Source organism: Acinonyx jubatus, chromosome C1, assembly GCF_027475565.1.
Source record: "Acinonyx jubatus isolate Ajub_Pintada_27869175 chromosome C1, VMU_Ajub_asm_v1.0, whole genome shotgun sequence".
In the NCBI taxonomy this organism is placed as follows: Eukaryota; Metazoa; Chordata; class Mammalia; order Carnivora; family Felidae; genus Acinonyx; species Acinonyx jubatus.
The window spans coordinates 50051319-50066295 of NC_069381.1; the positions used below are offsets into that span (position 1 = coordinate 50051319).

At 37.4% G+C, this 14977-nt stretch overlaps 1 protein-coding gene across 4 annotated transcripts in view; it reads left to right on the plus strand.

Annotated features, from left to right (window-relative positions):
- Positions 1-14977, plus strand: part of PATJ (PATJ crumbs cell polarity complex component) — a 362166-nt gene that overhangs the window by 136395 nt on the left and 210794 nt on the right. For 3 of the 4 annotated variants that reach the window (XM_027059027.2, XM_053214163.1, XM_027059029.2), the window contains exons 24-26: positions 1762-1939; positions 7263-7373; positions 11906-11983. In XM_027059027.2, coding sequence (XP_026914828.2) covers positions 1762-1939; positions 7263-7373; positions 11906-11983 — 367 coding nt within the window. The remainder of the gene's footprint in view (positions 1-1761; positions 1940-7262; positions 7374-11905; positions 11984-14977) is intronic. The other variant, XM_053214164.1, reaches the window with a different exon arrangement.

Sequence of the window (14977 nt, forward strand, 5' to 3'; positions counted from 1 at the left end):
AGTTTATTCTCAGTTTTTAAGAGTCTCTTATGGTTTGGCTCTCTCCCTCTCTAACTTTGTTTTTCCCTTCCCCTCCCCCATGGTCTTCTGTTAAGTTTCTCAGGGTCCACATAAGAGTGAAAGCATATGGTATCTGTTTTTCTCTGTGTGACTTATTTCACTTAGCATAACACTGTCCAGTTCCATCCACATTGCTACAAAATGACCTAAATTTTAGTTTCAGTTTGTCTTCTCTAGAGATTTTTACCTGGGCAAAATGACTGTAATCAATATTAGGAAAGTCTTTATCATACCTTTGCAGAGAAAGCAATTTGCAATTGTCCATGTATGGTAGTAACCAATGGACCAAGCATATTTTATTACTGCATCCTTGAGGAAGGCAGGTAGGACTGCCCTGAAAGGACTAAAATTCCTTCCCTTATTTTTTTTTTTAAGTGAACAACAACATCAGTTGAGGTTTCTATCATGTGTCAATTTATCTCTATCCTCCTTCCTTCCCTTGTGTTAGTTCCAAGTTTGTGCCTAGTTTGAGCTAACAGTATATAAAAGTCTTCCATTACTTGCTCTATTCTGCATGCGTTATTAATGCCACAATACCTACCAACATTGTCTGTTTTCTTCTTGCACTTCTGAATTTTGTCTTTGGGAGCCGTTTTCTTTTCTTTTTTCAATGTTTGTTTATATTAGTTTGAGAGAGCTGCCCACAAGCAGGGGAGGGGCAGAGAGAATCCGAACCAGGCTCCACACTTTCAGTTCATAGACCCGGGCTCCATCCCACTAACCTGGTTCATGACCTGAACCAAAATCCAAGAGTCAGATGCTTAACCCACGGAGCCACCCAGGTGCCCCTCTTGGGAGCTGTTTTCTGAACTACTTTTTAAAAATTTCAGTTAATCATTGGTCACATCTGTGCAGTTTGAGCAAAATTCATAACCAGGGAAGAGCAAGTTTTATTCCATTCTTTATTTTTTAAAGTTATGTGGGGTGCCTGGGTGGCTCATTCAGGTTGCCTGGGAGGCTCAGGTGGTTGAACATAACGATTTCAGCTCAGGTCATGATTTCATCGTGAGTTACGAGCCCTGCATCAGGCTCTGCGCTGACAGTGAGGAGCCTGCTTGGGATTTCTCTCTCCCTTTCTCTCTCTCCCTCCCCAACTTGCTCTCTCTCTGTCGAAAGAAAGAAAGAAAGAAGGAAGGAAGAAAGAAAGAGAAAGAAAGAAAGATGTGGAGGTAGGAAGAAAAGAGAACAACTTCCAGCCTTAAGAGCAAAATCTGTCCTCCACTTAAAGAACCACAGGTTAAACCTGCTGACTGGAAAAAACAGTTTGGGTAACAAGATTTTTGGTCAGAAATGTATTTTATTATGAAAGTTTGTGGTTTTTGTCAAAATGATATATGTAACTTTCTTGATTTTTTTTTTCACCCATTTATTACTTTCTTCATTCTTTGCTAATGTTACGGATATAGATTAAAAGAACTAATTACAGAAAATATATTGTGGTAGGAGCTGTGAACATTAAGAATATTAGGAGGTGTAATTATTGTTTTAGAAATCTTTTTCCAAATTCAGGCTTTCACATGTGCCACAAATCACTGAAAATATCTTAGAATTTTTGAACGAGGTACAATTTTGATAACATTTGTAAAAATATATTCATATAAGATATGAGTCACAAGGATATGGTACAAAGTGAACTCCTCTAGTGACATTCCAACAAGTTATACTAACTTATTCATGAGTGAATTTATTTTCTTTTTACAGTGTTGAGATTTTCAGAGAACCCAATGTGTCCCTTGGTATTAGTATTGTTGGTGGACAAACTGTTATAAAACGCCTGAAGAATGGAGAGGAACTTAAAGGTATATTTATCAAACAAGTTTTAGAAGACAGTCCAGCAGGAAAAACAAATGCTCTTAAAACAGGAGATAAAATACTTGAGGTAAATGATGTTAAAATTCTGTTTTCGTTTGAAACCTGCTTTAAGACAGTAATATTTAACCAGAAGTCCTCCCTTCATTGTTGGGGTATATGTATGTACAATTGGTGTATTTTCTTCCCATGCCTTAGTTTGTATGTTGTTTGCATAATTGTATGTATATAATTATAACATCAGGGTGGTAGCATACAGAATGCTGCACAAAGGCGCAGCTGACTGAAAAAACAATTCTACCATTTAACAGAATGAGGCAGGTGATGAGCATTGTGCTTCTCCCACAGTCTGACAAGTTGTAATTTTTTTCATCATTTCAAAAATTTCTAATATTCTCTTTTTTGTAGGTGTAGTTGATCTAGAATGAATGTTACATTAATTTTTGTAGGTGTAGGAGGTATACAACATAGTGATTCGACAATTCTGTACATTCCGCAGTGCTTGCCCCAAGTGTAGTTAGCATCTGTCCCCATACAACATTGTTACCATATTATTGACTAGATTCCCTAGAACAAGCTCTACCTTTTGTAAATATGTGTCAGTGGAATAGCCACGCACATCCTCCCAGATTCCATTGGAGGGAGGGGCGGATCCATTGTTCACATGTGGCAGGTCTGCAGAGCAGAGTTTAAAAGGTCCATCAAGGCACTGAGAATGTCCTGAGGTCTGAACCTCACACATTTCTTTGCATTGCATTTATTGGATGACCTCATATTCCATATCTTCAGTCCCAGCATCTGCTTCTTCGTGACACCTGCTTTATGATGATAAACTTTAGCCCTGGTGCTTCAGCTCTGATAAAGTGAAAAGAGCACTGGAGGTCATGGGGTGAAGTCTTGATTGCCCTGTTTACTTTGCATTTGTTCTTGGACAAATTATTAAATGCACCTTATTCTCATGGAAATGAGAATTCAAGACCCATAGCATTATTGTGAGTATTAAAGCAAAGAACTGTGTAAAACCTTTCTGTATATACAAATATTAGGTTATATTTGTGCTTTTGAAACTGAAAAGAAAATTTCAAACACACGGGGGACATGGCAGTGAAGAAAATGAGCAAAATTCCTACTCCTATGGCATTTACATGGTAGTAGGGAAGATATTACATAAGTGATGTGTAGAGTGTTAGATTGTAGATTCTATGGAGAAATAGAACAGAAGGATAAGGAATGGAGGTGGTAATTGCAACTGATAGGTTGGTTATGGAAGATGATACTGAGACAAATACAGGAAGCGTGAGAATGAGCCGTGTGGATGTATAGGGGAAGAAGGATCCAGGCAGAGAGAACTAAAAGGCGAAAGCTCTGAGGTAGGAGTTTGTCTGGCTGTGTTGAAGGAGCAGAAAGCAGACTGGCACTGATAATGTAGCTAAAGGGAGCAAGAGAGCGCAAAGAGAAAAGGTCTGAGAGGTAAAGTGAAGCCATATCACAGAGAGCTTGGAAGGTTGTCTTTGAACGCAGTGAGAATCCATTAGAAGATTATGAATGCATACATATTTTAAAAGGATTACTCCTTCTGGGGCAGGTGTGGTTTCCTTTATTAAGTATTTGCATGGTACATTGGTTTGGTTTTTGTTTTTTTTTCATTCCTTCATTTTCACCCTTATTTGTGATTTTGTTTTAGTTGTATATTTTGTAAGCAATACATAAGGGATTTTGTCTTATTAAATCTATATTGATAATCTTCTAGTAAATAAGTGGCACGGATTAATTTTTTATTTTGATTACTGATATATTTGAACTTAATTTTTAAATATATGTTTTGTATTTTGTTTGGTCTCTCCCCCACATTAACTTTCTATTTTGAAATACAGAGTCATGGGAAAGAAATTGTAAAGAAATATACAAGGAGGTCCCATATACTCTTCCCTCAGCCTCCCTCAATGTTAATGTTACCTTAGCAGTAACTATAGCCATAGTACGATAGCAAAACCAAAATACTGATATTGGCATAATTCACAGACCTTATTTCCATCTTACCAATTAGGCACACACCGATGTATAACTGTATGTGTTTTTATAGCTCTCCAGTTTGATCACATGTGTAGCCTTGCATAACCACCACCACAATCAAGAAACTCAACCGTATTACCACAAGACTCCCCTGTGCTACCCTCTGCAGCCATTCCTCTTCCCCTCTTCATATCCCCCCATCCCCAACCTCTGGGAATCACTGATGTGTTTCTCCATGTCTTTAATTATCTCATTTCACAATTACCACAGAAATGGAATTATGCATTCTGTATCTTTTTGAGATTGGCTTTTTTCATTCTGTATAATTTCACTGAAGTTCATTTAATCTGTTGTGTCCATTAATAGTTGATACCCTTTTATTACGTCTGAATAGTATTTCATGGTGTGGAGGTACCACAGTTTAACCATTCATCCACTGAAAGCCACTTGGGTAGTTTCCAGTTCTTGGCTTATTGTTATGAATAAAGCTTCTCTAAATATTCGTATACAAGTTCCTGAGTGAAAATAAGTCTTCATTTGTCTGAGATAAATGCCCAAGAATACAATTGCTGGGTTGTATGGTAAGTCCATTTTTAGTTTTGAAAGGAGCTGTCAAAACTATTTTCCACAGTGGCTGTACTATTTTACATTCCCACCAGCAATGTATGAGTGGCCCAGTTTCCCCACATCCTCACCAACATTTGGTGTTGTCACTGTTTTTCATTCTGCACATTCTGATGGGCAGATAGTGATACCTCATTGTTGTTTTGAGTTTCCCCAATGGAAAATGATCAAGAGCTTTTCACACCTTATGTATATGTCCTTTTCAGGGAAATGTTTGTGCAGGTCTTTTGCCTGGTTCCTAATTGGATTGTTCATTGTTTATCTTCTTAAATTTTGTGGGTTTTCCCCTCATCTTTCTCTGCTGTAAGATGAATGTATTCTCTCACTTATCCATCAACACTTTTATATCACTGTTGTGTCTCAGATTTAGTAAATTTCTTTAAACTCACACCAGATGTGAAATGTTAATACTTGAATCTTTATTTTGTCAAACATACTGAGTCATTTGTTTACTTTTTTCCCATGAAGAGAATTACTCATTTGTTTTTAAGTAAAGCTTAATATTTCTTTCTGCCTTGAAACAATTGCACAATTGCATAAAGGATTTAGGCCCGTGTAGAGAAGAATTTGTTTAAGTGGGAAATTGGAATTTAATTTAATTTTTAGAAATGGGTCTGTCTTGTGTGAATGGGACACACTTTGGGTTATAAATTTACAGCTTAGAATCACTCAGGTTATTTTTTTGTTGTAACAGAATTCCATTTTCCCCCCTAACTTCCCAACTTTAACCCTGTGGAAATCTGTGTTGGGGAAACTGAAGCTGGTTATTACTGGAAGATGAAGTGGTTATTTTATAGCTTCTACCTCATTTATTGTAGAATGTCATGGGGATCAGGTTATTCGTAAGAACTTCATCAAACCATTGTGATTGCTTTTAAGCTTCAGTTAAATTTTTTTCTATATGCATTTACTATTATCCTCATCCTTCCTGAGTTCAGATGGGAAAAGGCTTTACAGAGCATTGAAACCTCCCACCGGATGTCTGTTAGAATAAAAGGCCAAAGTTCCTGCCGTGGCTTTTGTGTGGTGTGCCTTCAGCTGCCTTCCTGACCTCACCTCTCTCTCCTCTCCACTTTGCACTGTGCTTTAGACTCACCTGGCTTTTTTATTTTTTTATTTAAAAATTTTTTTTGCCAATCATTTATTTCTTTTTAGAGAGAGAGCAAGCAGGGGAAGGGACAGAGGGAGAGAGAATCTTAAGCAGGCTCCATGCTGAGTGCAGAGCTGACACAGGGCTCAATCCCATGACCCTGGGATCATGACCTGAGCCAAAATCAAGAGTCAGACACTTAAGTGTCTGAAGCATCCAGGCACCCCTGGACCCACCTGCCTTCAGACCTCTCACATACGACGCTCCTGTCTCATACCTTCAGGCCCTTACCAGTGTGTCCCTCAGCTTCAGAGGTGCTCAGTTTTCTCTTCACTCTGCTCTGGTTCTGTGATTGATCATCCTTGTCGTTTCCAGCTCCTTGGATCCCCTTTGCTTTTACTGAACTTGTCTGGGGGAACCACATCCTAGTTAAATGCAACTCTTTGCTTATTTCAGGACTCTGGCATGGCTGGAGAAAATAACAGTGCTGTCTGGTCTCATTTTAAAATTCATGAGCTCCTTCTCAAGTGAGTCTTTAGTTCTGCCCTGCAATCCTGTAATATGTCCCTAGTTATTTCATTTTCCTGCTTCCCGAGGTAACTCCTTCATACCTCCTAAACTGCTCAGTTTATGGTCCTTGTTTTTTATTTCATGGAGAAAATGAAAGCAGTCAAAAAGGAACTTCCCCTTGCTGCCACTGCATGCCAAATCTTTTTTTTCCTAACTGTATCTGTAACAACAAATGAATTGTTTGTGCTTCTGTCTAAAGCCAACCTGCCTGACTTGTAGCACAGAAGTCATTCCCTCCTCAGTGTCCAAGGATTTACTTCTACAGGTGTCACTTCTCTCTCTCATAGCCATTTCCTCTCCACTGCACCACGATTACTGTAATACCTCCCATCTCAAACACAAAAGCCAACCTTGATCCCACATCCCTATCCACCTACATTCCGATTTCTTTGGTCTCCTTCACATGAAAAAGTATTCACAAACTGTCATTGTCTGCTGACCAGAGGCACCCCTGCATTTACCAAGGCCTTGTTACATTATCGTTTTGAAAAACTGGTTCTGTTAAATATGGTAAATACAGAATGCTCTTGGAGATTATGGACATTTGCATGTTAGGTTTTCTGAAATCTGTATGTTGAGGAGCTATTTACACTTACCCCAATTTACTGAACAGAGAACACTTTTAGTAAAAGAACCCATGGATATTTTCATAGTTCTTTTTGAACATCATTTGAGAGATGTTCTGCTACTCAATTGTGATAATGGACAGTGTGCTTAAAATATCATACTTCTCAATTCAAGAGAAGAGTCCAGACCGCCCTTCCCTGTCCCCACTCAGAATTATGTGCTGTGTTGGTGGCAGAGGTGACACCACAGCACAGAAGCTTCTTAGGATTCTGTCACGAACTGAGCTACCTATTTTGGATAATTGTATTTAACCAGGGCTATTGTTACTAAGATGTTTGTCTCATTCGCTTGTCTTGAAGGCGGAATGTTATTTTCCTTAAATATGTTCTCCTAAAGCAACAAAGCTTTTTATGGGCCAATCTTAGTTTTTTGGCTTTGGTCTAATTCATTAGACTCTGGCTGTTCTCATAGCTGGTTAATATATGTGAACTCGACAGCCTTTCTAATTGAAGTGACTTCTGTGTTTCAGGTGTCTGGAGTAGATTTGCAGAATGCCTCACACAGAGAAGCAGTCGAGGCCATTAAGAATGCAGGAAATCCTGTGGTGTTCGTTGTTCAGAGCTTGTCGTCCACTCCAAGAGTAAGCCTAAGTTAATATTTTCAAAGCGTTTAAAAATACTCTCTGCATATCTATAGACCAAGCTTTTCCTCTGTGTTTTTTTCTACATCATTTTCATTTTGATCCTACTATTACCCAGAGAAAGCATTACTTCATAAAAATTTAGTTATTTTCTTTAGTTATTCACTTTCCCCTTTTTTCTTTGATTGTGGTCATTTGGCCAAATTTGAGTCATTCCAGCTTGCACTGGTTTAAGTCACAGGCTGTGGAGTCAAACCGACTTGTTTTCAATTCCTTGATTTCCCTGTTTACCAGCTTTGCTAACTGAGAGACAAGTTACTTAACTTTTCTGAGCCAGTTACTTTATTTATAAAAATACTTTGAACATAAAGGGTCAGATATAACACCATTCTAGAGGTACTATCATGTTCTGTGTATTTATTAAAGCATGCAAACTTGGTGCATTGTCGTATGTTCTTTTGGACATTCCGAATTCAAAACCAGCAGTATTTAATCATAACGCTTGCTTCTGTAATAAATTACTCTTTTGGTATGGAATTACAACTCTAATGTTAGTGGCAGGGTATGTATTTTGTATTGTAACATGCAGCAGAAATATCACCCATAAGCCCTGTAACAGGAAGAAATGTTTATTTTTCTTTATTTTATGGAAGACAGCTGTTCAAAACACAGGCACTTTTGAACAGTAGAAAAACTGTGCATGTTTTCTAAAAATGCTTTTCAATAAGTAAGGCAGTGTTTTTCAACCTTTTGTATGTCAAGGCATACAGAGAATAGTATTTGGGTGGCAAACCGGACAGACAGATGTTTGGCTGCCCTGAGGGTGGGGGTGGGGGGGCATCGATACACTTTGCCACACTTGAACCTCCCTGCACACAGTAGGCTACACGCTCACCCCACCGGTCTGCTGTGGTGCACTGCATTGCGGTATGATCCCTCCTAGTCCAAGACTGACTGACAGAGGTGAACTGAATAAAGTCTTTTCCCTCTGATACCATTTGAAATTTTTTGGAATCCACTTTTGAAGTCTTTTTTGGAATCAAAGTTTTTGGAAGCTACTTTTTAACTCTTACACTAAGAGAAAGTTGTGGAGGCTATCACTTTGATTTCTGGAAACTTGAGTTCAATAGGAAAAATGGCCAAATTATTCCTTGCCAAATGGCACTTCTAAAGAAACCGTTTTGAGCTAGAATGAGCCAATCAAATTATACCTTTATGTGGCCACTTGTGAATGCCCTGCCCAAAAAATGTTCACAGCTTTTAAGTAAGTTATAAAGTCAACCAAAAAGGCCAAGCAAGCATTTAATCCAGCCTTTGCTGGTGAGCTGAAGTGGAAATTTTCACTCAGATGACAAACGGTGCAGTTTCTTGCAACTGTTCAAAAAAGATCTTCTCTGCATTGTGCCTTGCTCTAGTCATTCAGCCCCGATGCAGCACAGCAGACTGCCACATGGTGCATTCAGTTCAGCAAGCATTGAACTGTCTCTGATTCTAGGCAAGGGAACATATTCAGGTGATGGTGTTAATTATTATGTCCATGACTTACTCCATTTTTCAACACAAAATGATTCCTGTTTGAATGAGGCAATGAAAGAAATCAAGTTTCATATCTTTGCAAAATGGCGGTCTCTTTGGCTTATTTGTTGTTGCAAATAGTATTGACCCTCACAGGAGTAGAAAATATAGCCACATGCTTAGTCAGTTTTGACCACTTTTCATTAAACTTTGAGACTTTCCTCAAAACCCCCAAAGAAGTCATTTCCTAATGGGACTATCAAAGACCCTATTGTCTATTTTTTTTTTTAATATTTATTTATTTTTGAGAGAGACAGAGTGTGAGCGGGGAAGGGGCAGAAAGAAAGAGGGAGACACAGAATCTGAAGCAGGATCCAGGTTCCAAGCTGGCAGCACAGACCCTGATGCAGGGCCCGAACCCATGAACTATGAGATCATGATCTGAGCTGAAGTCAGACGCCCAACTGACTGAATCACCCAAGCGCCCCCAAAGACCCTGTGTCTCAAGTGCCCCTGTTACATGTAGATTGTCATCAACATCATGAATTGAGCAGTGGTGTTTATATTTGTGCTTTTTTTTTTTATTCTTTGAGTTGTAGTTTACTTTTTTATATTTGCACTTTTAACAGATGCGTTAGGCATATCACCAATATGTGACCTTTTTAAGCTTTTTCTCCTGAATTTCTCAACTGTATTTTCAGCATCCTAGAAAGAAATGTGTGTATTAAATTTATTTGGCAAATGCTTATTTGAGAGCAGAACCCGTGATTTATTTTTTTAATTTATTTTTTATTTTATTTTTTTAACGTTTATTCATTTTTGAGACAGAGAGAGACAGAGCATGAACAGGGGAGGGTCAGAGAGAGGGAGACACAGAATCTGAAACAGGCTCCAGGCTCTGAACTGTCAGCATAGAGCCCAACGCGGGGCTCGAACTCACGGTCCGCGAGATCATGACCTGAGCCAAAGTCGGCCGCTTAACCGACTGAGCCACCCAGGCGCCCCAGAACCCGTGATTTATATTGCACTCCTCTATAGAAAGTTTTTATGCCAAGGTAATTTTGTTCGACTTAACATAACTACATTTCACCGTAGCATCTCATATTATTTTTCCACATTCCAAAACAAACCTGTTTGAAATTGGGGGTCATCCCATCAGTTCACTAAGTTTATTATCATGTGTTGTTTTCTTTTTCCCTGTATTCCATTTGTACTTCCCTAATACCGTTATTTCATAATGGCACCTAAATTTTTCTGATGGTACCTTTGCATATTAATCATATAAAAATGTAGTTTTTTCATAAGAAATATGGAGTCTTCTACTTTCCTTGAGGATGCAGTCATCCTGGTGAGCTTTTGTTCTTGCTAATGATATGTTACAGAGATATAGTTCTGTTCTATTTAAAAAACAGTAAACCTTATGAGTGGCAGCTGACATCGTGTCCCACCCCAGAGCTTCTGCTATTCAACTTCAGCTGGTTTTTCCCATGGGAGAAAGTAGGTCCAGTGTGGATAGGTATTCTGACTTGTCAGGGAGGCAAAATATTTTAAGATCCTTCAGGACAGGAAGTGCATGCCTGTAGACCCACCAGTTTTTGACGCTGACTTGGATTGTGGTGTGTATTAAATAGAGGTATAGGGGTGCCCGTGTAGGTCAGTCGGTTGAATATCCGACTTCGGCTCAAGTCATGATCTCGCGGTTGGTGAGTTCGAGCCCCGCGTCGGGCTCTGTGCTGACAGCTCAGAGCCTGGAGCCTGCTTCAGATTCTGTGTCTCCCTCTCTCTCTGCCTCTCCCCTGCTCATGCTCTGTCTCTGTCTCAAAAATAAATAAAAACATTTTAAAAAATTTAAAAATAAATATAAATAAATAAATAGAGGTATAAATATTAAGCACTCACAGTGTCTGTTCGTATACAAAACATTACATATGTGTTGATGTGTGATTAGTATTGTTTTTTATTTAAATGAAACATTTCTGAGACTTGCTCATTTATTCCAAAATTAATTTATATCTTTAGACTCTATAGTAAAGGTGAAGAAAATTTAATTTTAAATTATATCCAGACAGAGGTGGGTTTTTTGTTGTTGTTGTTGTTGTTGTTATGTTTTAGCTTTTAAATTATTCCAAGGCAGGCAGTTTCTTTACATTTCTGAGAAAGGAGATTTTTTTCTTAAAATCTTCATGTTAATTATTAGATTCTATGGCAAAATTATTTGTGTTAGTTATTCGTGGAGCCTTTTAAAAAAATCACTAAAACTGTTGTATTTTCCTAAGATGTTTCATGGATTGTTTTATAAGAAGAAGTGAGTATAAAAGTAATCTATGCTGTTGGCACCATCGATAATTAGAATTGTTTCTATGAAATGGAGCTGTTTCATTCACGTGTAAACATTTATTGAGTGCAAGCATGTAATGGGTTCTTCCTGAGCATTATGTATAGTGATAATAGTGATCAATCTCAGCTCTCACTGAGCTTTTATCCAGGACTGCGACTAGATTTATAATTCATCTTCCTGCTAACAGTGATGCTGAGATAGTTATGGAGTATGCACAGTGTGCTAGATAACCTACTTGAACTGGGGTACAGTGAAGAAAAAGGTAAACCTACCAAATAAATGGTGCATCCCATGTTCTAGAGACTAACATAGGTTGCCCCTAAAACTGTATTTTGGAAACTGAGCTGTGTGGATGACAGTCGATGTCATGACTTTCTTTTTTAGTCTTCTCTGTCTTCACTTTGTGGATCTACACCAGCTTGGGAACTTACTGCTCTTTGATGTTATACACACACACACACACACACACACGCACACACACAATATTTCGGGTTATCTAGCTCGTAGTATTTTTCAAATTGTATTGTTGGCCTTGAATTCTACTTCTCAGGTCTTTACTTTTTAGATGAAGTCAGAGACTTAGTTAAGTAAGATTTTAACTGTTTAAAGAAATAGTGTGATGACTGTGACACTTAAATGTTTTATCCCTTTTCCTTCCCCCCCTTTTTTGTGGTCCCAGGTTGTTCCTACTGTGCATAACAAGGCCAACATAATCGCTAGTAACCAGGACCAAAACACCGAAGAAAAAAAAGAAAAGGTAACTTGAACCTCTCAAACCTTTAAAAAGTGTTTTGGTGTCTTCTTGCATATCCGAGCTGCAGTTAATAAGAATGGTCTTTTAATTAGCATCAGGGTAGAAGGACCATACTAATAATGTTTCCTTCCTGAGAATATAACTGGTTCTGGCCATGAAGAAGGCCAGAAAAGTAGTGAAACAGGTGCAAAACCATGATGAAGCACCAGTCATCCATTGTCATCTTTGTCTTTCTTTGCTGTTCAGCTGGGCTGATTGTCTGTCCATTCCTAGAAAATGCTTCTCACTCTTGGGACTTTCTGGGACAGCGATCTTGCTGTTGTCTCAGCCTGGAAGTCCATTTCCCACATTGTTCTTCCTTTTATCCTTCAAGGAGAAGCTCAGAGGTCATCTCTCTGAGAAAACATTCCTTACCATCGATCAGAACCAGTCATCCATTCCTGTTTTCCCGCCTCTATTTTAGTAGAATTAGGTGATCTACAATTTATTTTAGAATATGGTATCTGGTAGGGAGTAATTTTCATTTTTCCCCATCAAGATAACTAATTATCCTACTATTTTAAAATAGGCCCTCTTTTATCTACTGACTTATAGTGCAACCTCTATCCTATCTCAGGTTATCGGGGGGAGTCAGTCGACTTCTGAGTTTTCTCTTTGTTCCCCAGGTATGTCCCAGTACAAATGCTGCACTAGCTCAATTATTAAAGCCTAATAATAAATCTTGTTTTCCAGTAGAGCAATTTCCTTTACATATTTCTTCTTCCTTAGAAATGTCTTACCTATTTGTGTCCTTCTTTTTCATATGAATTGTAGCTGTAACTTGTCAAATTCCACAAAAAAAAAACGTCTTTGAGGATTTTGATGGGAACTGTGTCATATTGGTAGATTAATTTGTAAAGAAGTTATATCTTTATGATATCTAGTCTTATTAATCATTAACATGGTATATCTTCCTGTATATTCTTTTATTCCTTTGAATTTTTATAATTTTGTCCAGAAAGGTATTGTAAATCTTTCAGTTGATTTATTCTTAGATACCCCTAGATTTTGTATTGCCTTTATTTTTTTTTGTTTTTGTTTTTTGTATTGCTTTCAAATATTTTAAACTGCATTTTCTGTTTGTTGCTAGTGTATAGACATAAAATTGATTTTTGTTTGGACATAAAATTGATTTTTACATATTTATTCGAGATCTTATAACATTATACTGTTATTCTTTTATAAAATAAAATAATTCAGTGCAGAACATTGGGAAAACCAAAAGGGTGAAACAAAAAAAATAAAATCTCCCATAACCCACCACTTAAGGATAAACTTATTAAATATTGTATGTAGAGCTTTCTAGTGTCTTTATATCCTCCATAAGTGTACATAAAGTAATTTTAAGAATGTGAATCTCAAATTCTAATACTATATATTTGTATTTCTGGATTTTCTGTATAGGTAATAATAATCACTGTGGATAAAGGCAGTTTTCTTTTCCCCTTTGTTCCAATCTTTTTCTTATTCTATCTGCTGAAACTTCCATTGTGTTTACTAAAGAAGTAATGATAGCTAACATTTTTGTTGTGTTTCCTCCTGATATTTAAGAAATTGCTTTTAATAAAGGTGCCTGGGTGGCTCAGTTGGATAAGTGTCCGACTTTGGCTCAGGTCATGATCTTATGATTTGTGGGTTCAAGCCCCATGTCAGGCTCTGTGCTGACAGCTCAGAGTCTGGAGCCTGCTTTGGATTCTGTGTCTCCCTGCCTCTGCCCCTCTGCCATTCACACTCTCTCCCTCTCTCTCTCAAAAATAAATAAACCTTAAAAAAATTTTTCTTAAGAAATTGTTTTTAATATTTCACCATTGAATATGATGTGTTCTGTAAGTTTTTGTAATAATCCTTCAGGTTAAGGAAGTATCCCCTTTTATTCTTATTTTGCTAAGAATTTTTTGTCACGAATGGCATTGGCATTGAATTTCATCACATGTATTATCTGCATTCACTGAAATAACTGTGTATGTATAATGTATTTTTCTCCTTGAATCCCTTAATGTGGTAACTTACATTAATAGATTTTTTTTTTAATGTTGAACCAATCTTGAATTCTTGAATTAAACTTAATCTGGTCATGATCTTTTTTGCACATTAATTTTTCTGGCATTATTTCTTTTAGGATTTTTGCATCTGTGGTTAGGAATGAGATTGGCTAGGGATTTATGTACTATCCTATCTGCTTTTGAATAGATGAGACTACCAAAATGGATGGTAGGCGTGTTTCTTCTTTTTCATTTCTCTGTGTAAAATGGTAATTACTCTTTCCTTAAATCTTTGGTCACACTAGCCTGTAAAGCCAGTTTGGGCCTGTGTTTTCTTTCTTTTTTTTTAATTTTTAAAATGTTTTACTTATTTTTGACAGAGAGAGACATAGAGTGATAGAGAGGGAGGCACAGAATCTGAAGCAGGCTCCAGGCTCTGAGTTGTCAGCACAGAGTCCAATGTGGGGCTCAAAACCATGAGCTGTGAGATCATGACTTGAGCCAAAGTCAGACGCTTAAACAGCTGAGCCACCCAGGCGCCTCTGGGCCTGTGTTTTCTATGTGAGAAAATCTAAAATATTGATTCAGTTCTTTAATAGTTATGGAACTATTCACATTTTCTATTCTAGAGTCAGTTGGGGTTACTGGCTCTTTTTTGGGAATACTGATATCACTTAATTTTTACATTTTTTGGTATAAAGTTGTTTATGTATTCTCTTAGCTTGAATTATATATGTTCTATCCATAGTTCTTTTTCATTGTGAATATAGTTTAATTTTTTACTTCTTAATTAATTTTGAAGATAATTTTCATTTAATTTATCTTAAAAAATTTTTATTGAGGTAATAGTTGACATTACCTTTGTTTCAAATGTATAATTCCTTTATGTAGGTGTGTATGTATGTATGTATGTATATTTGTATGTATTTTGAAGTTTGTTTATTTGACATAGAGAGCACAAGCAGGGGAAGGGCAG